This window comes from Acipenser ruthenus, chromosome 2 (assembly GCF_902713425.1).
Source record: "Acipenser ruthenus chromosome 2, fAciRut3.2 maternal haplotype, whole genome shotgun sequence".
Taxonomy (NCBI): domain Eukaryota; kingdom Metazoa; phylum Chordata; class Actinopteri; order Acipenseriformes; family Acipenseridae; genus Acipenser; species Acipenser ruthenus.
Window position 1 is genome coordinate 92,159,518 of NC_081190.1, and position 23,966 is coordinate 92,183,483.

Genomic DNA, 23,966 nt, shown 5'->3' on the forward strand with positions numbered 1-23,966 from the left:
TCCTTAGTCCTCTCTTCCTTCTGGGAACTCAATTGAGTACAGTGAGTGTTTAGGTTCATAGTCCTCCTTTCTGTTTTTGTTAGCCCTGTTGTCATGGTGATGAATTACTTTCCATAACCCCGGCCTGGACTGCAAAATGGCTGCACTTGCAAGAGGCAAACTCTTTCAAAAAAATAACAAATAAATTACTGTTTACTGTGGCGTGATGGCAGTTGTGGCAGGAGCAGTCTGCTGTAACTGCAGGTCTATTTTCAGTTTAAACAAAAATAGTCATTAATTGAAGTGTAACAAGTGCCAGAACTTATTTTTTCAGGTTACAAAATACATAACCAATTTATTCCCATCCACTTAGGGAGAGCTTGGACGAGCTTTGGTATCCCACTGTCAATAAAGGTTATTGGTGGGGAAAATTCAATGTTATCCCAGGGCTCCAAGTCAGCAGCTGCCACATGCTGGACTGTGGCGGTATATTTCACTCATTAACAGGCTCTGTTTTTGCATTTACTTAGGATAATGTGTGGAACTCTTAAAGGGGTCTAACCTACAATTAGCATAGCAACATTACAAGTGTGTCCCTTATTCTACAGCTATAGTTTTGTTTTTGCAGAATTTATTTTCTCCCCTTTCTCCCCTATTCTTGGATCCTGACGCACAGGAAGTGAATCGAGGGTAAGTGGGTTTCACCCCATCAAGTGTGAATGTCTGGAAAACCTAACTATTAACAGAACAAATTACAAGCAAGAAAATGTTTTAAACTAATGGGAGTTAGAGGCTTAACTAATGGAGCTGCTCCTGAAATTGCCCTGGCACAGCCCCAGCTTCAGGGACAGAATGTTGGGAGCCAGGCTAAGAAATTACAAAATAGGTATTTTGAAATAGAATAACAAAATAAATTAAAAAGCAACAATCTGCTTACTGTACGAGGAGGTAAACATTGTGAATTATCGCTACAACATAATTTCTTTAGAAAAATACCATAAAAGGGTGGAAAATACAATGTTACTGAGATCCTTGAATAAATAGACAGTTTCTCTTTTTTTCCCCCAGCTGTTTCACACCCTACAAAAGCTGCAGTGTATTGTGACATGTGTCCCCTGATTAAGATGGCTACCCCTTATGTCCTTGGCTGTGGGCTGTTACCCCAGCATGTTAGAAGTCCCAAGATGGAGAATGGCCACTGGGCCTCTTGATCATGATATTAACTTTCTGGAAACTTTCATTCTGCACATGACGGGCTCTATAAGGATGTATATGCTTTAGTATGCTATGGTATAGTATGGTGTGGTTCAGTTTGGTTAAGCAATAAGGAAGAGCTGAGAATGTTAAAATAAATATTTTCTTGGTTATTTCACGCTTAACATTTTGTTTTCATATATCTTGCCTGTCATGCACTCATGTAGGTCTGAAATGTGCAGTTCTGAAATAAACCCATATTATAATGTCTTATAGCAATGCCTGTAAACAGAAATTCATTTAACTGAGCGCAACACCAGATACCATGTTTTAAAATTTTAAAAAAATACATGATTGGTAAACAAATTTGAGACCTATATAGTGAATGGACCAATGTATGTCATTACTTTTGTCAGCTACAATCCCTTTAAGGGCAGAGCAAATGATGCAGCAATTTAAGACTTGTAACACTCTGCTCTGTCGTTCAGCAAGGACTGAAGTGGCACGCTCCTAGTAATTAGTAAATAATATGCATACTTGAAAATGATAAAAGTCAAACAGATAAGCAAGCCTTCATTTACTTTTTTTTTTAATGAAAGCAAACTCCATGGTAGCAGTGCAACATGCCCACCATAACTAAAGTACAGTACTAGTGGAAGGAAATGCTGTCAGATATTTATAGTAATAATGTTTTGATGTTTTTTCAATGTGTATTTCTACATGGTGCATAAATAGTAAATGTAGACCTGTGTATACTTTGCTGTTCCGTGCACAGGGTGACATCTTATGGCACAACATCAGCTGGTCGCCTCTCATGTGTAACATGAGACGAACATTCGGTCCACTGCTAGTAGCTGATTAATATCAATAGCTGAATTGCAAAGAACTAATAGCAGCGTAGTAACTGGAGATGATCCTGTGGTTAGTAGGCAGGATAGTTTCCATTGCAAATGTTCTGTCCCTATAGGATTGGAAAACAACGCATAAAGTTAGTCCAGCACTTCTTTAGTCTGTTGTACTAACTTGTTACTCATGAATATAACCCTTGATGTCTATTTTTAACATATTAAACAAAGCAGTTTTTTTTTTTAATTAATAAAGCATTGAGTTAACATAATTCTGAACATGTAAATTCACAAGTATGTTACACTTGACCAAGGGATCCCAATGATTCACCATCAACATGGCTAGGTAACCGATTCCATGCCCTCACAACTCTGCATAATGAATTATCACCAACTCTCTGTCCTAATTTTGTCTCCACTTTTCCGAAACATACTGTGTTATACATCCCCACATGTTGCTACAACTGTTTAAATAATGTACCTGTAATTTTTCTTTTCATTGTTAACATCCTGACAACTTTTTACACTTACAGCTTTAAAGTCTGTTTCAAAGCTATTTTCAAAATGGCCACTCTAGTGCACTGGAGCTTGAGATCTGTCCTCTAAAGCATTGCAGGGAGAGTGATAAAAAAACAGACTTTAAAGCTATAAGTGTAATGGGTGATGTTACATATGTGGGTCAGGGATCCTAGTTTTCTGCAATAAAAAAAAAATAAATCCCAAATTAAAAAAATAAATAAATAAATAAATAAATAATAATAATAAAAAAAAATCCCAAATTAAAAATAAATAAATAAATAATAAAAAAAAAAATTGAAAAATAAAAAGGCGTCATTCCGCAATTCAAATAAAAGGCTAAAATTAAGTCTCCCTGTCACATTACAAGATATCCAAACAGTACTACTGAATAACAGCTAACACAGGAAGTATTTATTGGTACACTTTTAAATTCTAAGGAAGTTACAAGCTCGCCAGTGCCATCAATCAATACTATAAACAAACTTTTTACTTTAAACATTACACATACTTCTGTGTCATAATAATAAAAACCAAAATAAATAGTATTCATATTAGTTCATCTCCGAGTTAGGCTTTGTCATCTGGGTGGCTATTGCCAAACTCATTGACCCGATTATTTTTTTTATCTTTTTCGGCATCTTTAAACAGCTTGTTCAGTAACAACAACGCATGTCTGGGTACTGAAGTAAACGGCAAGCCACTTATCAACATGAATGTGACAGTGCGCCTCGTTCAACCTTGACCTCTGTACACCAGAAGCAAGTATGTTTACAGAAATTTAAAGCAACATTGCCTATGTTGATGATGATTATGTATGAGAAGTGTATTCATTTGGTTATCAAACAAACAAAAAAAGCCTTGCATGTTTTTTGTCCCAGCCCAAGTGTAAAACTAAAAACTCCCTGACAGCACCGAAAATCTAATACAATTGAAATTTAAAAATGAGACAATTTGGTTTAATTGTAAATCAGAAGAACTAAGATAAAAGAAAGTTTGTAACAAGAGAACAATTAAAACGTCTAAAACACATATTTAATAAAACCAGGAAAGCAACTGGGACTTAACTACATATTTCGTAAGACTAATTGTTTAGTGGGTTACATGTTACAACCTTTATTTTTAACAATATGTGGTAATGGAAGAGATAAAAGCCACCGAACAGGTTAAACAGTTCTAGGTTCACTGCACCTTATTAAGATTGTTTGATTGGTAAGCAGATTTTGAAAAAAAAAAGAAAAAAACACCATAAATATATAAAGTGTATTGTTAAATAATTTCACCTACCTGTAAGTTATTAAACATTAAACTTGGCAAGAAGACAACGCATTTGATGGTCCAACTACTAAGGTAAATAGTTGATGGTGCCAAGTATTTATGTGGCAAATACTCAAAACACTGCAGCAGAAATCGCTTACATTTGAATTGTCTGTGCAGCCTTCTCTGAAGTATGGATATTGTATTTAGTATTAAATGTAGGAATAACGGTAGTTAAATTTCTCCCCCAACAAACATTTATAAATGGTATCTTCCTTGAGTTCTATTTCATTGATACCAGCAACAGATCTAAATATTGTCCTATAGTTTATCAATTTGCTCTTTCAGGGAGCACACTAAATCTCTTCAATAAATCCATTCATTGACGTGTTGATTTCAAAACAAGAACACCTGTCCTCCCTCATGTTCCCATTTGAGTAGAAATTAATGGCAATTAACTTCCACATCGAGTGTTTTAAAAGACGATTGGAAGAATATGTTTTGACTCTCATACTGTACCTGCTTATCCGAAACTCCTGGGGGTAGACTTCCATGTTTAAAATCATCAAGCAGCTTCTGAGATTCCTTCAAATGGCTCTAAAAACAGAAAAAAAGTAATTGCAAAGTTTATTAGAAGTTTGATAATCTTACACTGTGTAACACATGCTCTCTTAAGATAGGAAAGCCAGACACTTTGAAATTTGGGGCAGATGGAGTTAAAAGGAGATTAACCTTAGCCAAGACATGTGGGGTATAGGGAGGGTTATCGAGCCACGTTGCTGATGCTGAAATCACTGGGATCCTTTAAGGCCCGATTTAAAGGTTTTGAGACCAACCAGCTTCTCGGAACAGGATGGCCACTGATGGGCCGAATGGCCGCCTCTTGTTTGTATTTTTTTTAATTCTTTTAATATGAATTAAAAGGGAATGTGAAGTCTGGTAAACAATTACAGCAAAACGACAAGGGACTTGTGAGAGTGCTAGTGCTCTAATGAGTGATGTTGCTGCTATAAGTGTTCCACATTTAGACAGGTGTGCCAAAGCCATTTCAGCCCTGACACATCTTCATGAACCCACCAGCAGGGGCTCCTGCAGGCCTGTCCGCACCCCCCTCCCCCCTGTCACAATCTCCCACTGTGATCTTTCAGGCCTGCAGCAGGAGGCCTGCTCCCTTTCTATTAGTGTGGAGATCACAGAGCCAAGAGATGGAGTTTTTAATTGAGCTTTAATTAGCCTACAGCAGGAGAGCTCTGCAAAGGGGGCCAGTATGGATCAGTCTCATTTGTTTTCAACGTCGCCATAAAAGACGCTGTTAACACACCACACGCGGCCTTGTCATTAGGACTCACTGACAGCCTGAGACTGGCTCTCCTTGTTGAAACCACAGAGGAAGTTCAAATGTAAGCTCTACTGAACTTGGAAATTCATGGGCACTCCAATTGAAAAATGTATTGTTTGCTGTCAAACTTGTTACAGGGGAAATAGATACTATATATATACATCCATGGTGCATCCATCTATTCATGGGGAATTATCCTGTATAATAACAGTGTTCTGGATGTAGAGAAGGAAGCCCCTCACCAATGACAAGGACAAATTGGTGCACCTAGCTGTGCCAAATTTCAAGTTCCCAATTATTTTTTTAAGGTTTGCAAGCGTTATAGGGGTGGAAATAAGACCACTGTTGCATATCAGTGTCACCCATTCCAGGTTTAAAAAAAGCTTGATTAGCCACAGCGTATAGGTAACAAGTTCAAGTGTGACGTCTTAAATTCCTAATGAAACCAGGAGTAAGTCTTATTTCCATCCCTGCGTTATGTCAGTTACATATTGCAGTTGCATTAGTAAAGGTACAACCACATATTTTTTTCCCCCTAATCTACTGTTCCTGTCCTGGCAGTATATGAATAGCCTTAGGCAAAAATGGTCAGACAAAAAGACAGCTGGTGAATGCATGTGGTGAGCTTAGCTCTAGATGTAACATCAGTTGCTGTGGAATCAACTTACTATTTTTAGCACCAATGAATCTAACTGTTAATCCGTTCAGATCTGCCCTACCCAACCAACTTAGGAACATAAGGAAACGTACGAACGAGAGGAAGCCATGAAGGCCATCAGTGCTCGTGCGGTTCCTAGCGGATTGATCCTAAAGATTATAACTCAGCCACGTGGCATGGTAACCCGTTCCATACCCTTACCACTCTGTCTAAATTAGTGTCTCCTACCCTCTGTCCTAAATCTTATTTCAAACTGTGTCCTGGTTTATGTGCCAAGTTTAAAATTGTCATATAGCACAAAGGAGCTAAATACAGGAGCATTAACAAGCTTCAGTGAGATTTCACTTATTCCACCTACTGTAAAGTATGATCTTATGTACAATGAAAAATAAGGATTTGTCAATAGACTACAGGACTTCTTCTTAACCGGCTATATAATGAGAAGAATGCAAAAGCTGAATTCTTTATAAACAAATTAATTATACACTGATAATTCAGATCTGCTTCTACAGCCAGCTCTCCCAGCAGAGACAAGCTAAGGATTCACTATAGTTTCTAACGCTGCAATTGTGCTGCTGTGAGCCCACAGGCGACTCGTCAGACAAGCTGCACCATCACAGCTTCTGATCTGAATAGTTTTAAATAAATAACTTAATTTGTATCTTTTTCTGTTGTTTACGTGAAGGCAGCAGTGATCTCTCTGCGGATGCACCACTGTATAAGCATCAAACAGTTATTTTAAATGCCAATTAAAATCAAAGTGCGCTTTGTCTGCTACATAAGTATTTCAACACAAGCTTTTGAGCATGCAGCGTTCTCGTTTTGCAGATTTAATGACATGCTTTAACCAGACTCTTTGAAATGAAATGAAAGACTTAATTTTCAAAGGCCTTTACTGTGATCTTGATAAGTTTATCACACAGACAACACGTAGATTAATACAGAATTCAAACAGAATTCAAATAGAACCACAGCACATGTACATTTGTAAAAGATGAGAGAAAAACAGCGAATGTCTATCCAGTAGCATTCTTTAGCCCAATGCATTAAAAAATAAGCAGCTTTAAATGTCATTCTCTTAATTGTTTTGTCTGTCCCTTTACTTTTTTATGATGTTCACTATTATTCTGAGTGTATCTACTTGCAATATCCCAGTTAACATTTTATTTTTTGCTATGTCTGTGTTAAGGAGTTTTCACCTGAGTTCAGAAGCTGCTCTTCAGTTCTAGTTGTCTGTAAGATATATGTAATACAGGTTAGACCAGCCAAAGTGTCTTTATAAAAGCAAGAGCCATAATCAGAAAAGTGATCTGCCACTTTTCTTTGGTTTAGCTGGCAATGCACTGCTCTGCACTAGATGGGCCTGGTACAAATATAAAGACAAGTTGGCTGCTCTAGCTTTAACGTATGACAGACAGCTCATGAACTCACAGTCAAAGCACCATAACACAGACTTATCAAAAATAATTCAAAATACAATAGTTGAGCAATTGCATAAGAACCAGAATTACTGCAAACTTTTAAAGCGTTAAGGGGGCAAAAATGTAATGTAAGGAAATTTGAAGACAATTTAACAAAATGCTCCTTCGGTTCGTAGTAGCTGACAGATCTTAGAACTTTGTTGGGTCAGGTCTTACAGATCCCAATGATTCAGCATCAACGGCATGACTAGGTGAGCCATTCCATACCCTCACCACTCTACTCTGTGTGAAGGAGTGTCTCCTACCCTTTGTCCTGTCTTCATTTAATTTCAAACTGTGACCTCTGGTCATGGTTTCTCAGTCAAAGCACATAAATAAATTAAAAGAAATAAAAAACAAATATTTGAGTAATTGCATAAAGAACCACAAATAACTATTATAAACATCATACAGAATTATGGGGCTAGTAAAGAAATAAGTAAGAAGGTGTAATTTAAAGCTAATTTAACAACATTTCCAAAGCAGAAGGAAGATAATGGGTCGATATATGTACCTCTGTTACAAAGAGCATCCGTGGGTCAATGATATCCATGTAGTGTCGTAGCCTGCCGGAAAACGTGGTCTGAAAGAGAGGAGGTTAGAAAGAGTGACAGATGGATTCATTAGGCTGGTCTTTAGCCAGTGGTTCAGATGCATTTAGGCACTGGGCTGAATACTTTTAGTCACTCCTGTTGATACATTTTCACACTGGTGCAAGCAAGCATCTTAAACACAATGCAAAAGAGCCAGGCTCGTCTGCATTCGTGGTTATAGAGCTTTTAACCTCATCTCATCACACTGACAGGGGACAGGTCAGACCCCGTAATGGCAGTGTATCACACAACACTGTCCGTTACAACCTTCTCCCCTCTAACCTTGGAGATCGGCTGCAGCCAATCTGAGATCCGGGTCACGGCTCAATGTACAGTACCAGGGCGGAGGCTGGACGGGGCAGAATTCGCAACGGCAGTGCATCACACAACATTGTTCCATTACATATAATAACTAAAAGGGTGTTAGAAGGATAACAACTTTTTAGAAACTGGAAAGTCAAGAAAGCATGGTTTCTTCTAAACATTTTGTTTATTTGGGAGTCGGTAGGTGCTTGAAGAGCATCCCCTCACTACAGTGCGAGCAGAGTGTGCCTCTGCCTGAACTGAACACCCTGCTACTTAGTGCTGGGCTCCTGGCGCGGAAACGTATTTGGGGGTTAAAAATATTTTCACATGTGAGCCAAGACGGATTTGAACCCAGACCCCCAGGAGTGAAAAGCATGTAAAGAGAGGTGAGTGAATAAACCCACTGAGCCACTTAGGCCATTTTTTTTGTCAGATACCGGACAGATGCTTATATTTATAACAGGGTGCAGTGTAGCAACTGATAGAAACATCTGCTATAGACAAAAAACATTGGCAGCTGCATACTTTGTTTCTCAGTTATGTATTAATCACGGTTTTGTAACAGAAGAACAAACCTGAATTAATTGAGATCACAAATACTAGATTAATTTACATTCAGGATCTCAAAAGTATTCAACCACCCCAACTAGTTTGTGGTGATTTTACTCCACTACTCAGACTGCTGCTAAATATTTTCATATCCCAAAATAGATAATCGTCCACTCTTCAAATATATGACTTTAACCATCTCATAGAGCAGTGCTACCCTTAAATGTTATCCATTTATTTTCTAGAAATGACAAACCACAGGTGACAACATATTTAATAACCATGAACCCCACTCAGATCCCTGGACAGATAATAGTCCCCTCTTCAAATATAGAAAAATTGACAAGCACGATGTCCCAGTGGCATTCCTAACGTAATCTGGTTACTTTGAATGCAGAATGACTGGGTGGGCCACGTTACCCACTAAAAATGGGTTTCGGCTATGGTTAAGGCTGTTTTTTTCACAATTATCACAGATTTCACAATTTCCGTGTAATGTACCCATTGCTGTCGCATGTAGTTCCCCATGAAAATTCCCATTTCTGAAAGAATTGTGTAAATATACATATTTTTATCACTTAAAAACAGATACAGCAAACCTTTGCTTTATTGACACACTACTGTTACACTGCATTTAGGAACCTGCATGGTAGAGCTAAAATGTCTTCAATTAACAATACACCAGCTGCATCAAAGATCGGAAATATTTTTGCTAAACATCACTCTGTCTAGTAAAGGATGGGGGCAGTTCACATGTGTTTTATGGTTATTTTGTTTGATAATTCACTGATGTCTTTAAAAGGTGAACATAAAAAATGTAATAGTTTACAATTTAGCATTCACTATTTACCATGAAAAAATACAGCCCCAACTATGGTGACTCGCCATTGCATAAGAACATAAGAAATACTTTTTCCAGTCACTTCACACTACCATTTGACATTGTTTGCTTGCGCATGTCTGCTGTACTGCCAGCAGCAAAGATAACAGCACCATCAAACACAATGTCATCTAATGTAATATAGGGGTAGGAAACACTGAGTCAGACATGCATTTAGTATGCTATTAAACAACTGAATTTGCAACTCTGCAGCTTTAAGAACGTGGATATACTATATAGGGCGATACCAATACAAACTGCAATTCAAGTCCATATGAAGTTTGACAACATTTTTTTAAAGTTGTACCCTAAATGAGATACTGCGCGCTGTTTACCAGGTTGGTTCAACCAACACACGTTAGTTCTTTCAAAACAGTTTGTTATAATGTTTTTTACTGAACACATGAATAAAACAAAACAGCCACTTGAGGGCGTGGATCTTCAAAATACAGACAATACCGTACAGATTAAGAAAACACTACACAATATGTTTCGTCAATTATGCAGAACCAATGACCTTAGCCTACCTTTTTTTTACCTCATGGTCGTAGACTTCATGAATGACGTTAGCGTAACCCAATATAAATTATATGAATTTCTTGTGGCTGTCAAGAGAACGTTACTGACATTCTGAGAAACCAATTTCCCAGCTCAAATTATCTTAAAAACTGAAAACGGGATTCGCGCACTTCCCCCCCGTCACCGTCAAACAAAAAGTAAGGCAAACTTTGTTTTTCTTTTCATAATTGTCTGCAACAGCTATTGCTACCTACTATTCAATGCCGTGTATGTACGCTACGATGCACGCTACATACATTATTGTTAATATGCATTTCTATACTAGGAATTTGATTGCACGGTAAATTATTTGGCAAGCTCAGTTTTACCTGATCGTACCGGGCCTTACCCAGTTGAAAAGGTGGGTAAGCTACATTAGCCGTCATGATGCAGAAGCAATGGTTATCTGTTTATGAAATGAATGTCAATTTAAAAAAAAAAATAATAATAATAAAGAGTGAGCCAAGTACTTCTTGGATCAAAGCTGCAGAAACTAGGTCATTTAAACCACGGGGAATCTTGGGGGGTGTAGTTTCCTATCGCCTACATTTAGAGCTATTGAACGGACGTCGACAAATTCAAATACAACAATCCCCACAATGCCACACGCGTCTTCACGTTTGTAATGCATTGTCGGAAGTGGTTTCTAGAATAACAATCTGAATTTATTTATGGCGTTTGGTAGAGAGAGAGAAAATACACTTCCCAAAACGAGGCTATTAGTGGTTTAGTCCAGATCTGGAAGTATTTCCTGCAGTCCCACGTCTATGCTCAGTTATACATATTTAAAAAAAAAACACACACATTCTTCACTAACTTTATTGACAGTCTAGTTCCTCAAGAGAATATATATATACACATTTTTTTGTACACAAAAGATTTAAATGATTTCAAAAGTATTTAACGTGTGTTTTGGACAAAAAAGCAAAGTAAACAGTGCAGTAAACTTGCTACATTTCCACTTCCACAATATTCCGTTCTCATGCTTAAATGAGTTCTTGAGCACCATGCTCTTGAGAGAAGTTTCGGCAATAAGGATCAAACTTGTTAATTTATTAGGGACACGTGCATAGAATTACATGTGACAGGGATGGGTTAAAAGTTATTATATTTGTCTTATTATTATTGATGTTAAGTTTTCTTAAACAAAAATAATCAGTAAGACGTTCACTAAACAGTACATTTCTAATAAGATAGTGGAAATCATTTAAGCAACTAATGCATGTCAAAGAAAATATTAAAGGAGGGTTGGTGTTTCTTAAACATTTCACTTAAACCTGGACAAGTGGCAACCCTACTTGAGGTTCTTGTACATTGAAGGTACTTAAGAATGTGCAACACAGTAATGTAATGAAAAAGCCAGTCACAGTCACAGCTGGCTGGAAAGCTGAGGAATTGTTTGATCCCTTTTTGTGACAACATTCCAGTTGGGATATGCTGTAGGCATTATCTTATTGAAGTCAATGAAGAAGCTGACAGAGCCCCCTGTTGGAAAAATAGAAAACAACAGATAAAACAGGTAAGCTTGTGTTTTATTAGTAATCCATATTGGTTTGATATGGGACATAGGGAGGTGTCGAACACATCACACCTTAATGAAATTTCACTTCAAGACAGCAAACCTCTCGGATTCATTTGATTTCAATCTTTTTTTGTAGTAGTAGTAGTACTGTAGTTGTAGCTCTATAGTACCTCCAAACTGTAAGCTTAAGTTTGTTGGAAATGGTTTGTGAATAGCTATATACCAAACTAAATTACTCAATCTTAACTTAATACATAAATAAAGCAAATTATTTATCATTGTGGCATCCTCTAAATGTGAACTACAAGAATTTAGCGATGGAGTATGCCAGAGAGAAATTTCCCTCACTCATTCCAGTCATTCTTTTCTTTTACTTTTCTTCCTTTGACTTCCTCTTTCTGTGTCAGTCCAAACACATGCAGCTGTTACTTAGGACTACTTTGCTTTTTATAGTGTGTTCAATTGTTAAAGTTCCGGATTGCACCACTAAATAAACCTGGTCATCAGAATCAGAACCAGAGTTTTAGTTTATAGAATGTAAGAGTTTAAGATGTTTGTGTTAATAAAAGGTTTTTTAAAACATACTTTTCATGTCTTTTCCTTGAGAAACTATTAAAATAGTAGTAAATGAAAAAACATGATTAAAATCAACTTAAATCATGATCTAAATCAGTGTTTTAAATGGACTTGATTTAAATCAGCCAACCCTGTTTAAAACATTTTCTGTATACTATTTGTATCTCCTATATACTACAATACCTGTGTAATGCAGAGATACAGTGCCTATAGTAAGTATTCACCCCTCTTGTACATTTTCACAGTTTGTTGTGTCACAACCTGAAATCTTGATGCATTTAAATGGGATTTTTTTCCTTTGATTTACACAACCTACTCAACACTTTGAAGAGGCAAGAGAATTATTATTGTGAAACAACAATTAATGAAATAAAAAAAAAATTGAAATGTCTTGGTTTGATAAGTATTCACCCCCCTGAGTCAATACACTTTCTTGTTTTCAAGCCACTCCAGTGTCGCTTTGGCTGTGTGCTTGGGGTCATTAACCTGCTGAAAGGTGAATCTCCGTCCCAGTCATAGGTCTTTTGCAGACTGAAGCAGGTTTTCCTCAAGGATTTGTCTATATTTAGCTCCATCCATTTTGCCCTCTACCCTGACAAGCTCCCCAGTCCCTGCCAATGAAAAGCACCCCCATAGCATGATGCTGCCACCACCATGCTTCACAGTAGGAATGGTGTTACCTGGGTGATGTGCTGTGTTGGGTTTATGCCAGGCGTAACGCTTTGCATTTAGGCCATATAGTTCAAGTTTTGTTCAATCGGACCACAGAATCTTTTGCCACATCTTTTTGCAAATTCTAAGCAGGATTTTACATAGGCTTTTTTCAGAAATGGCTTCCTTCTTGCCACTCTTCCATACAGGCCAGATTTGTGGAGTACCTGAGCTATTGTTGACACATGGACAGTTTCTTCCATTCTTCCATCTCAGCCATGGAACGCTGTAGGTCTTTCAGAGTTGTCATTGGCCTCATGCTGGCTTCTTTGATCAATGCCCTATAAGCAGATTCTGGGTGGTGTCGTATACCTTCCACTTCTTAATGATTGACTTGACTGTGCTCCAAGGTAGAGTCAATGCCTTTGAAATCTTTTTATACCCCTCCCCTGATCTGTGCCTTTCCACAACTTTATCCCTGAGTTGTTTTGAAAGCTCCTTGTTGTTCATGGTAGTTTCTTTGCTTTGAACGCACTACCCAACTGTGAGACCTTACAGAGACAGGTGTAATTAATCTGAAATCTTTTAACTTGTTGTGTGAATTCTGAAGGCAGTTGGTTGCACCTGAGCTTATTTAGGAGTGTCAGAGCAAAGGGGGTGAATACTTATCTAATGAAGAGTTTTCAGGTTATTTTTAATTGATTCATTTTTTCACACATTGAAAGTGTTGAGTAGGTTGTGTAGATCAATTATCCATTTTAGTTAATCAACCTACCAATAGTGGAATATCCTCCAACAGCCTTTTTATTTGCACTATTTAAATTGTTGGATAAATAAAAAGTAAACCGACAACAGAATTAGAAAAGCAATATTTTTATTATTATTATTTTACATATCACAGTGCATAATTCCATATACATCTCTGTGCAGATAAACTCCATGCCATAACTAATAATAACAAAGAAACAGGTAAACAGAACAGTGGAATTCTGGGAAACTGAACAATTCAAAGGGTCAACTAATACATCCCTCCATCCAACCAACTATGGAGCCAAATTCATAAAGTTTGGCAAAACAGAGCTCTGGGTTATTTTACCATTGTGGATAGGTACAGCATATTAAGAAGACATTATATAAGCATCTATGTTTTACACAGTGATATATGCAAGGTACAGTTTTGTGTACTCCTATGTAGTGCAATTAAGCAACGCAAACCAAATGAACAACATAAAATAAACTATATTTACACAAGCCTATACACTGCTTGTATATTGAGTTTGTAAATAGGGCTGTTACTACATGTTTGCATGGGTATTTTATTACGCAATACTGTTTTATCTCGGTCTGTTTATTGTTGTTATACATTCTGTATCAATTCTTGATTTACTTAAACTCCTTTAATAGATCTTGAATATACAAATATTAAAAGACCCATAATTCTGTCAAAACACGTACTGAAAAAAATCAATTGGAGGAAATCAAATGTATAAAATACTGTAGCGTGAAAAGCATTGCCTTCAACAAGTTGAAACACTGTAAACTTTGTGATTGACAGGGGTGCAGATCAGCTCTCCAGGAACCAAATATGCTGAAGGAGAAAAATTCAGTAGTAAAAGCGGCTTGACCGTGAGGTTTTTTTTATTATTATTATTATTTTAAAAGTGCTTTTTCTTGTATATAATTATTTTATTAACACAAAAAAGGTTAATTGCATATCTATAAATAAACATGAAGCCAACACCCTTTTCATTATATAGAAAACTGGAATAGAAAGCGCTGCCTTTTTAATACAATATATATATTGCACTATCCACACTTATTGGCATCATTTACAGCAGCAGCAGCTCCCCCTGCAAGGCAAGTAAAAGACAAACCAGGGAAGAAGTGGCATATTATCTCAATGCCAGGACAATTATAAACAGACCTATGAATTAACACCTTTTAAAGCCGTTACCTGTGGATGTTTAACCACAACTGAAGGCTAAAGAAAACCTGTCACAGTGTTTGTTGTTGCTTGTTTCGGCAGCTTGGAGGGCTTGGGTGCATGCTATGCAAAAGGACGCTGATTTGGAATCATGGAAAAGGCGTGTATAGGGGTGGCTGTCCAAGAATGAAACCACCCGTTCAAAGCAGATTGTTAGCCTGTGGTTCGCCTAGAGACACCCCTCTCACAAGCCGACCCACGCTAGGACCTCATCACCTTTCCGGTCATCCCAAAATGAGGAACTGCACAAAGGGTTCATGTCAAACCAGGGACCGGCAGAGCACTACTTCTGATGATTTCTCAAGGAGAAACACCATTTGAACTTGGTTTTTGGTGGCATCATAATTACATATTAAAGTTCCTGGAAAGATTATTGGTACACATTGCGCCATACTTTGAGAAACAATACTACAGTTATAGTGCTCATCACATATTCATATATACATCTTTTTTATATTTACAAACTTTTTTTTGGGGGGGGGGTGGGGACGGGATGGGACGATTAAGCTTAATAATTTTAAATCTTATTTTTCTTAATTGTTCCCTTAAGGGCACCTTTAAAATGACCACACACAGACATAAAAAATATATCAAATAACAAAAAAAAAATAAAAAAAATAGAAAAAACACAGTAGCATAAGGCCTTTGGTATTCGGTCCATGGCACTTATCCAGCTCTGGCTGTTTCTATGTTGCCTAAACCAGCTCAATGTATGTATACTGACATCATTAATGTCAAGCTGTATCATTCGTCGCAGAAAGGACATAAGAAAGCAGAGGCAGGATCTCTATTCAATATACACCCTCTCATCTGCTCTCATCTGTAACATGGAAAACCAGTCGCATCAAAGGGACCGATGGTTAGATTAAAAACTGTTGCAGCAAAGCCATGATGATCCATCATTTTTTCTGCACTCATACACAAAAAACAGAAGTAATTAAAAAGACACAGGTATGTATAAATGATGCAAACTTAGCACAAACAGGTATAAAAAATGTAGCTAGATAGACAGATACAGGCACATCTCAGCAAGATACTCACAGATACAGAAATAGGTGACAGCAGGAAGAGAGAGGTGCATCTGGCCCCAATAGTGCAGAAATCACACTGGGTGATCAATACCACAACTCTGTTTTGGTGGCATTTGCCTATCTATGTCCACAATACAGAGGTGCGCAGGCATTTTTCATTGGCTGCAGTATATGCAAGCGCAGCACAATTATTTTCGCTCAGCAAGGTCACAGAGCCAGTAGCCCTGTCCTGTTTTAAGTCTTTATATACAATTAGCTTTTTTTTATTGAATAACATATATACGTTAGAATTGTCATATGAAGTTTTCAATATTGCCACCACAATTTGTATAAAATTACTCAGTTATGATCACATATATTACATATTCCTTGCAACCTACAACAGCAACAACTGGTAAAATAACTCAGTAATTCCAACTTCTGCTTTCTTCTCAGCTGTTTAAAGTTTCTCACAAGCAGTTTCATACTTATTTCTACAGGAATTGAGCAACTTGATTAACATTTGTCCTGTGGAACCCCAGCTACTCTACTGAATAATCTTTTTGGCAGAAGATCTAATTTGAAGCACAGCTGTACATTTGATACCAACCCTCCATGGAGATCGTATGATGTCACACTCTTAGACAGGACCGACCCCCAAGGCTATTCCTGTGCACATTACAATCATATTAAAAAATCGTTTTTCAGTGAAAGGTTGGGGCAAAACTGGAAGCCATTAATACCGAAGTGAGGATATCCAATCAGACCATGGATTCAGCAGAAGCACTCTATGGAGCAAAGGTAGTTAAAGCAGTGAAGTCTGATGCCACCTCAGTTATCATCTGAGTTTGCTCCGAGCATCAGGCATCTGGTGTTTTGGCATTCTCACTGTGGGTACATTATAGCTCATGGTGCACGAAACATTCCTGTATTTCTAAATCCAGCATGGGGGCAGAGCCTCATTGGAAGTGTGCATGCATGTCTGAAAGGCCAACTTCACTTTCATAGGCCAGCCTGCTCAACCAAATCAGCACTGGAATGATCTTCAATGGATAGAAAGTGGAACATGTACACTCAATGCACTGCCTAGGGCCAAGGTGTTGCAATGCAGTTCTGTCATCAGCAGTGCTGGTGGTGCGTGCCTGTGTTTGTTAGTGAAGCCTGTAGTTTTGTGTGGTGGGGCAGGGCAGGGCAGGGGGGATCCCTGTCTATTTGCCCTGAGGCACCTGCAGCAGGGTGGGCGTCTGTTCTATGATGCGCACCAGCAGCCTGTCGATGTACTCCTCCAGGTCGCGCACCTTACCAGTCCACTTCTGCAGCTCCGCCCCTCGCTTATCTAGCTCTGCCTCCTGCTCCAGCAGCAGTGCGATAAGCTCATCGTGGGTGAGGTGATAATAGCGGGCAGCACGGTCTGGGGATGTCAGGGCCTGGGGACAGAGAAAGAGAAGGATAATTGATTCCATACACTAGAAAACATATTGGGCCTCATGCACTAAACAGCGGTAAATGACCAGAATTACCGCGTGGCAGGAGGCAGCCACACCGCCCGCAAAAATGATGCAGCGGTCGATCTATACACTATTACTGCACCTCAACTCTCACTCTGTACATGATGATTTCCATTACACGAGAGAACTCGGCTCTCGCCAAGATAAGCACCAACTAAGACATAGCTTTACAGTAAACTAATGTGATCCATATGTGTCTCCATCCATTTGTGCTTACTTCTATATGACGTAGATATCCTTCTGCCTGGTGTTGATGGCTGAAGTGTAATGCTGGCTCCAGGGATCAGCTTATTGCCTCCCTAGCGCATCAGCACACACAACGGCTGCGATGCTGGCTCCAGGGATCAACCACAGTGTGGTCTCCCCAGCGCATCAGCATGACAACCGTCTGGATTGAGCTAAGTAGGGGACATCTCTGGGGTCTTCAAGTGGGCACCTTCCATCCTCTGTGTTTCGTCGACTAGCCCACGACACCTCAAGAGGGCTCGACGGTGATTCTGGCGTCGCAGCATCACCCCCCTCCGTCCCCCATTCAACTCAGCCCAGCTTACTTACCTGTACATCAGCTTTCCTTTCTATTGTGCTTGAGATCCCCAGCCAGAATCGTTCCGTCTCAACCACAGCCTCGCTGTTCCGATTCAGTGGCTAGTTGACCATACCGCAGTTTCTTCCTCTCATACTCCTCATCTACAGCATCCTCCCATGGCACTGTTAACTCTACAAGATGAACAAGGCGTGCTGATCCAGACCACAAGACAATATCTGGTCGAAGGTTAGTGGTGGCAATCTCAGGTGGAAAAATAAGCCGTTGACCAACATCTGCCAGCATATTCCAGTCTCTAGCAGCTTCCAGTTGTCCTGGGCGAGGATTGGTTTTAACACCTTTTCTTGGTGGTTGCTCTCCTGGGCGGAGGAATGTTGTCTTTTGTGTGTAATGTTTTGATGGAACAGGTGGCAACCTATTGGTCATGTTACACTTGTCTTCCAATGCTAAGGCCAAACATTGCAGCACCTGGTCATGGCGCCAAGTTAACCGTCCTTGGCTAAGAGCCACTTTACATCCTGTCAAAATGTGCCTTAATGTTGCAGGTGATGAACACAAAGGACATGAGGGATCCTCTCCTACCCAGAGGTTTAGGTTCTGTGGTGATGGGAGAACATCATATGTTGACCTGATGAGGAAACTGATCCTGCTCTGTTCCATTGACCATAGGTCTTGCCAGCCAATCTTGCGTGGTTCCACACTCTCTCATCTCATCCATTCTCCCTGCTTGGCCTGGGAAATGGCCTTTATACACCTCATCCTCTCCTCCTGCTTTTGCACCTCGTTGACTACCAGCTTCCTCCTTTGAGCTGGGGCTGCCTTGTGCCATATAGGAGGAGCTGAACTGAGACCAAGACCCCCTCTTCCATGCTGAACTTGCCCTATGATATCACCAATTCGAAGGGCAGCCTTTGAGTCCTCCACAGCTATCTTTGCCGCCCGCTTTCTTCCAGTTTTCAACACAGGTGCTGCCTCCCTTACACATTTGTCGCGTGACTCTACTAATGTCATTTCCAGTCTGACCTTGGCGCACTTAAACTCCTTGGTTGGAGCGGAGACTGGTAGCTGCAGTATTCCTTTACCATAAAGTCCCACTCTGCTGAGGCAGCGTGGTAAAGCGCTGCTGTCTATGCTCTTCAACCTTTCCACTGCTTGTTGTCCAACTTCTCCCACACGAACTGTGTCCTTTAGATCCCCATCGTAGCATCTCCCAAGACTCTTTACTGGCTTCTCAGACACTGTTGGTATTGCCTCACCATTAATGAAGAACATTTTATCTGCTACTTTACCTTTAATTATAGAGATGCTCCTTGATTTAGTGGGCTTGAATTGCATTCGTGCCCATTCATGTTATTGGTTAATTTGCCCAATAACCGATTAGTGCAGGCTACTGTTATTATTATTATTACAGTGCCTTGCGAAAGTATTCGGCCCCCTTGAACTTTGCGACCTTTTGCCACATTTCAGGCTTCAAACATAAAGATATGAAACTGTAATTTTTTGTGAAGAATCAACAACAAGTGGGACACAATCATGAAGTGGAACGAAATTTATTGGATATTTCAAACTTTTTTAACAAATAAAAAACTGAAAAATTGGGCGTGCAAAATTATTCAGCCCCCTTAAGTTAATACTTTGTAGCGCCACCTTTTGCTGCGATTACAGCTGTAAGTCGCTTGGGGTATGTCTCTATCAGTTTTGCACATCGAGAGACTAAAATTTTTGCCCATTCCTCCTTGCAAAACAGCTCGAGCTCAGTGAGGTTGGATGGAGAGCATTTGTGAACAGCAGTTTTCAGTTCTTTCCACAGATTCTCGATTGGATTCAGGTCTGGACTTTGACTTGGCCATTCTAACACCTGGATATGTTTATTTGTGAACCATTCCATTGTAGATTTTGCTTTATGTTTTGGATCATTGTCTTGTTGGAAGACAAATCTCCGTCCCAGTCTCAGGTCTTTTGCAGACTCCATCAGGTTTTCTTCCAGAATGGTCCTGTATTTGGCTCCATCCATCTTCCCATCAATTTTAACCATCTTCCCTGTCCCTGCTGAAGAAAAGCAGGCCCAAACCATGATGCTGCCACCACCATGTTTGACAGTGGGGATGGTGTGTTCAGGGTGATGAGCTGTGTTGCTTTTACACCAAACATAACGTTTTGCATTGTTGCCAAAAAGTTCGATTTTGGTTTCATCTGACCAGAGCACCTTCTTCCACATGTTTGGTGTGTCTCCCAGGTGGCTTGTGGCAAACTGTAAACGACACTTTTTATGGATATCTTTAAGAAATGGCTTTCTTCTTGCCACTCTTCCATAAAGGCCAGATTTGTGCAGTATACGACTGATTGTTGTCCTATGGACAGAGTCTCCCACCTCAGCTGTAGATCTCTGCAGTTCATCCAGTGATCATGGGCCTCTTGGCTGCATCTCTGATCAGTCTCCTTGTATGAGCTGAAAGTTTAGAGGGACGGCCAGGTCTTGGTAGATTTGCAGTGGTCTGATACTCCTTCCATTTCAATATTATCGCTTGCACAGTGCTCCTTGGGATGTTTAAAGCTTGGGAAATCTTTTTGTATCCAAATCCGGCTTTAAACTTCTCCACAACAGTATCTCGGACCTGCCTGGTGTGTTCCTTGTTCTTCATGATGCTCTCTGCGCTTTAAACGGACCTCTGAGACTATCACAGTGCCGGTGCATTTATACGGAGACTTGATTACACACAGGTGGATTCTATTTATCATCATTAGTCATTTAGGTCAACATTGGATCATTCAGAGATCCTCACTGAACTTCTGGAGAGAGTTTGATGCACTGAAAGTAAAGGGGCTGAATACTTTTGCACGCCCAAACTTTCAGTTTTTTATTTGTTAAAAAAGTTTGAAATATCCAATAAATTTCGTTCCACTTCATGATTGTGTCCCACTTGTTGTTGATTCTTCACAAAAAATTACAGTTTCATATCTTTATGTTTGAAGCCTGAAATGTGGCAAAAGGTCGCAAAGTTCAAGGGGGCCGAATACTTTCGCAAGGCACTGTATTATTATTATTTCTTAGCAGACGCCCTTATCCAGGGCGACTTACAATTGTTACAAGGTAATAGTCATGGTTGTCATGTCATCCATGTATGCTAGAATTGGTGGTAGTCGCATTCCAGAAGCCAAGCGCTCTCCTCCCACTACCCATTTTGATGCCCTAATGATTGCTTCCATTGCCATGGTAAAAGCCAGTGGAGAAATGGTGCATCCTGCCATTATTCCAACTTCTAGGCATTGCCATGTAGTGCTGAATTCTAAAGTTGAAAAACTAAATTGCAAATCTCCAAAGTAGGCTTTCACTAAATTTGTTATTGTCATCGGTACACTGAAAAAATCAAATGCTGCCCAAAGAAGTTCATGTGGCACTGAACCATATGCATTAGCCAAATCCAGGAATGTCACATGGAGCTCCTTCCTCTCCTTTTTAGCTGATTGAATTTGTTGCCAGATCACATTGATGTGTTCTAAGCATCCTGGGGAACCTGGAATACCCCCCTTTTGTATTGAAGTGTCAATGAAGCAGTTCTTTAATAGGTAAGTTGACAATCATTGAGCAATAATGCTGAAGAAAATCTTGCCTTCTACGTTTAATAGGGAAATAGGGTGAAACTGACTGATGCTTGTAGAATCTTTTTCTTGGCGCCATGCTCTTGGTACAACCTGTTTTTCCCATGCCACTTTCATCAATTTCCACAGGATTCACAGAACTCCTGAAGCACTCTTGTACACGCTGTACGGAACTCCATTAGGCCCTGGAGATGATGAAGCCCTTGCTTTTTTCACAGCTTGCTCTACTTCTTTCCACTCAGGTGCACAGTCCTCCATTTGGTATTCTGGTGGATTGATAGGTGGGATGTCTGAAGGAATTGGCATAGGCTCCTGCCTTTTGGAATCTGTATGTGTTTCCTCCAAATATCTCTCCAGCTCAAACTTAGATGCTTTTAGTGTGCCATTGTTCTCACTGGTGAATAACTTCTTACAAATTTGAATGGGTCTTTATAAAAGTTAGTTCTTGCACGCTCCTTCTTTTTGTAGCGTTTCCATAGGCGCTCAGCTCCGCGCAATGTTGCAAGCTTATCTTTTATGACCCTTTGTAAGAGATTGAGTCCCTCCTTCTGACTTTGTTCTGCTCTTCTCCATTGCTTCCTCAGCTGTCTCCTTTCTCTAACTAAGCGTTCAATCTCCTGCTGCCATCTAGACTTTCCAGGAATAGTTTGTACCTTCCTTTTTTCAACTCCAAACCTCTCGCTTCCATATGCGTAGGTGATGTCCCCAAATTTATCCAGCTTATTTTCAACTGTTGCACTTAACCTTTCCAATGCAACGCAGAGATCTGTGTTTACTGTGTCCCATGCAGTTTTCTCACAAGCTCTTGGCCATTTAACTCCAGGCTTGTGCCCGTTGAGGTTCTTTTCTCTCTTATGCTGGTTTGTCTGACTGGGTACACAAGGATCATTAGGTTCATCACTAACTGTGTCCATGCAAGTCCTCCTCACGTCTATGACAGGGGTGCTGATATCCTGCGAACTGTGGTTTGCTTCCTGTCGCTGGATTTCATTCGACTGACTTGACTGACTTCGTAAGAAGTACTGATCAATGCGAGGCCCTTGTCCCTTCTCCCTCAAGCATTTCATTCTCCCTTGATGAATCTTCAAACCCCTGACCGTTGTCGCCTTGCTCCAGCCGCAGACACAAACCTGGAGTTCCATGTCTTTGCTAACTGCAGATCTTGAACTAGTCTTTTGTGAAGTACTCTCCATATTCATATCCGTTTCTGTTCCTAAGTCGTTAACCGTGTCCGCCCTCACTCTCGCAGACTCTAGGGGTATTTTTCTCTTTAATTTCTTAGAAGCCTTGGGCGGGTGTCTCCAGCATCCTGTAAACACAGAGCTGGATACTGCCGACAAGGGTAGCTAACCCTTGCCAGCACCAATGGGGTCTCTTTCCTCCTGTCAGCTGTCTCTCCAGGCTGTTACGAGGTCTTTCCCTTGTTGCCAGCTGCACTATTCACAGCAGTCACTGGACGTATCCAGATCTTCATGATTTATTGGACCTTTTCCATAATTTTCTTTTGTATATTTTAAATCTATTTTAAGCATAGCCTACTTAACTATCACACATACATGGTGACTATATAAATATATCAACATTGCCAAAAATCTTGCATATAAACCTGCCTTGTAATCTTCATATACCCCGGACTGTCTAAGGACTGTCTTAGCAACTGAGTAAAAAAAAAATGTTGGAGTGCATGCTATAAAACCAACATGACTTATATCTTTTACTTCACGGGGAGAAAAACTGAAACTGATTTCAATTCTTACAATACAGGTAATTTTCACATTTACAGAGGGTTATACAATATTGTTCATGACAGCATCGTATATACATACCAACCCATAATCCATAATGGTAGGGAACAGAAAGGACAGGAGAGGGAAAAGTAAAGCATTTCAATATCAATTCTAATTGAATTAAAAGATGGCTTATTTTACATTGTATGTTTACTCTAAGCTTTTTGTGAAGAGACGCAGAAGTCGATATGTCACCTTTGTCATGAGAGGCAGGGCCGGACTTAGGCAAGGCGAGTGAGGCGGCCTCCTAGGGCCCCCACCCTTTAGGGGGCACCATGCACTGCCGGACTGTTGTGAGAGTTAGTGTGCTATAGCAATAGATTCTAGCGCTAAGGTACCTCATATAGCACCAGCAAGCATTCAATTCTGGCGCCAGTAGACATGTTAATTTTTTTTTTAATTGTTTTTCTATTCCTTAACAACCATAGATTATGATGATAGTTCCTCAATGGGTCTGGACTACTTACATGACCCACCCACACTCATCCACATACACAGGAGAGAAGGTTTGTGTCGTGTGGGAAAGTGGTAGCAAACATGTCGCAGCACACTTTTACACAGTTATCAATTACATCTTTGTTCAGCAAGTCAAAAAGTTATGTGGGATTGTAAAATAATGTTTTCGTGTTTGCAAGCCTCTTCATTTTACC

At 39.6% G+C, this 23,966-nt stretch overlaps 2 protein-coding genes across 6 annotated transcripts in view; both read right to left on the reverse strand.

Moving 5' to 3' along the window:
• LOC117408890 (sideroflexin-5-like) overlaps positions 1 to 10,682 on the reverse strand; it is a 62,711-nt gene extending 52,029 nt beyond the window's left edge. The window contains exons 1-3 of one of the 3 annotated variants that reach the window (XM_059003870.1): positions 10,464 to 10,682; positions 7,763 to 7,831; positions 4,311 to 4,388 (exon numbers count right to left, since the gene is read on the reverse strand). In XM_059003870.1, coding sequence (XP_058859853.1) covers positions 4,311 to 4,388; positions 7,763 to 7,831; positions 10,464 to 10,520 — 204 coding nt within the window. In that variant the 5' untranslated portion in view covers positions 10,521 to 10,682. Of the gene's footprint in view, positions 1 to 4,310; positions 4,389 to 7,762; positions 7,832 to 10,103; positions 10,236 to 10,463 lie in introns of those variants that run through there. The other 2 variants (XM_059003856.1, XM_059003864.1) reach the window with 2 other exon arrangements.
• A 3,058-nt stretch (positions 10,683 to 13,740) lies between these two features.
• LOC117409642 (rab11 family-interacting protein 5-like) overlaps positions 13,741 to 23,966 on the reverse strand; it is a 59,902-nt gene continuing 49,676 nt past the window's right edge. For all 3 annotated transcript variants that reach the window (XM_034015953.3, XM_034015952.3, XM_034015951.3), the window contains one exon: positions 13,741 to 17,304. In XM_034015953.3, the coding sequence (XP_033871844.3) occupies positions 17,086 to 17,304 (219 nt within the window). In that variant the 3' untranslated portion in view covers positions 13,741 to 17,085. The remainder of the gene's footprint in view (positions 17,305 to 23,966) is intronic.